We start from the raw sequence: 886 nt of genomic DNA, 5'->3' as shown, positions 1-886 counted from the left end.
GAGAGAGAGAGAGAGAGAGAGAGAGAGAAGAAGAACACACTCGGGGTGAACGAACCTGAATGGTGTGGGTCTTGAGCAGAGGATGTTCAAAAGCCGGTTGTTGATTTATAGGGATGCAATCTATGATATCTCCATCTGGGCTCTGTCAAATACCGAATTTAATCAAGATTTCAGCAGAAACAAATTTACGGGGATGCCAAAAAGATGAACATTTCGAAGAAGTTGGAAAAAAAACGTTGATGTTTGCCGCCATTTGTCTCGGGAATCCCAACCCAGTGGAGAACGAAGATCGTTCGACGTCATTTTTCATTATGTACGCTATACCTTAATGGATTCGAGAGCGGTCTTGGGCTTGTTCGGCATCTTCAAGTGGCGACGAACCTTAACCTCATGGAGATCGGGAGAGTCGCCTCCGGCGGCGGAAGCTGTGATTATCGCCGCCGTTAGGACAAGAGCCACCGCTAAGCTCGCCATTGTCAGACTACTCACGAAGGAGCGATGACAACCCATGATTGGATTATAAAAAAAAAATTGAATCTTTTTAGGAGATTTAGCAGTGGGGAATTTGAAATTTGGGACGAGGGGAAGCTTTTGTGGATCCCTCTTAATTCTTGGCACTAACTGTCTCGCCTGACCTTTTTATAGAGGATATGTTAAATGATTTTTATTTAAGGAGAGAGAAGTGTTTCGGAGTGTTAGAAATGTGTTAATTTTTATTTGAGTAATATTCCCATTTGGGGGTTTTAACCCTAATAACCCACTTGGGTCGCAGCAATTTCAGGGTACACCACCGAAAAAAAAAAAAAATTTTGCGACCTTATTACGACTAATATATAACTAATATACAACTAAAATAAGAGTAGTTTATTAGTCGTAATAAGTTGTA

At 41.3% G+C, this 886-nt stretch overlaps 1 protein-coding gene across 1 annotated transcript in view; it reads right to left on the bottom strand.

Annotated features, from left to right (window-relative positions):
* LOC104801945 overlaps nucleotides 1–631 on the bottom strand; it is a 2482-nt gene extending 1851 nt beyond the window's left edge. Inside the window, exons 1-2 of the mRNA XM_010525333.2 lie at nucleotides 325–631; nucleotides 56–142 (exon numbers count right to left, since the gene is read on the bottom strand). Of these exons, the coding sequence (XP_010523635.1) occupies nucleotides 56–142; nucleotides 325–510 (273 nt within the window). The 5' untranslated portion in view covers nucleotides 511–631. The remainder of the gene's footprint in view (nucleotides 1–55; nucleotides 143–324) is intronic.
* Between the last annotated feature and the right edge of the window lie 255 nt (nucleotides 632–886).

Source organism: Tarenaya hassleriana, unplaced genomic scaffold (assembly GCF_000463585.1).
Source record: "Tarenaya hassleriana unplaced genomic scaffold, ASM46358v1 Cleome10, whole genome shotgun sequence".
In the NCBI taxonomy this organism is placed as follows: Eukaryota; Viridiplantae; Streptophyta; class Magnoliopsida; order Brassicales; family Cleomaceae; genus Tarenaya; species Tarenaya hassleriana.
This window is presented reverse-complemented; position numbering and strand designations above follow the sequence as displayed.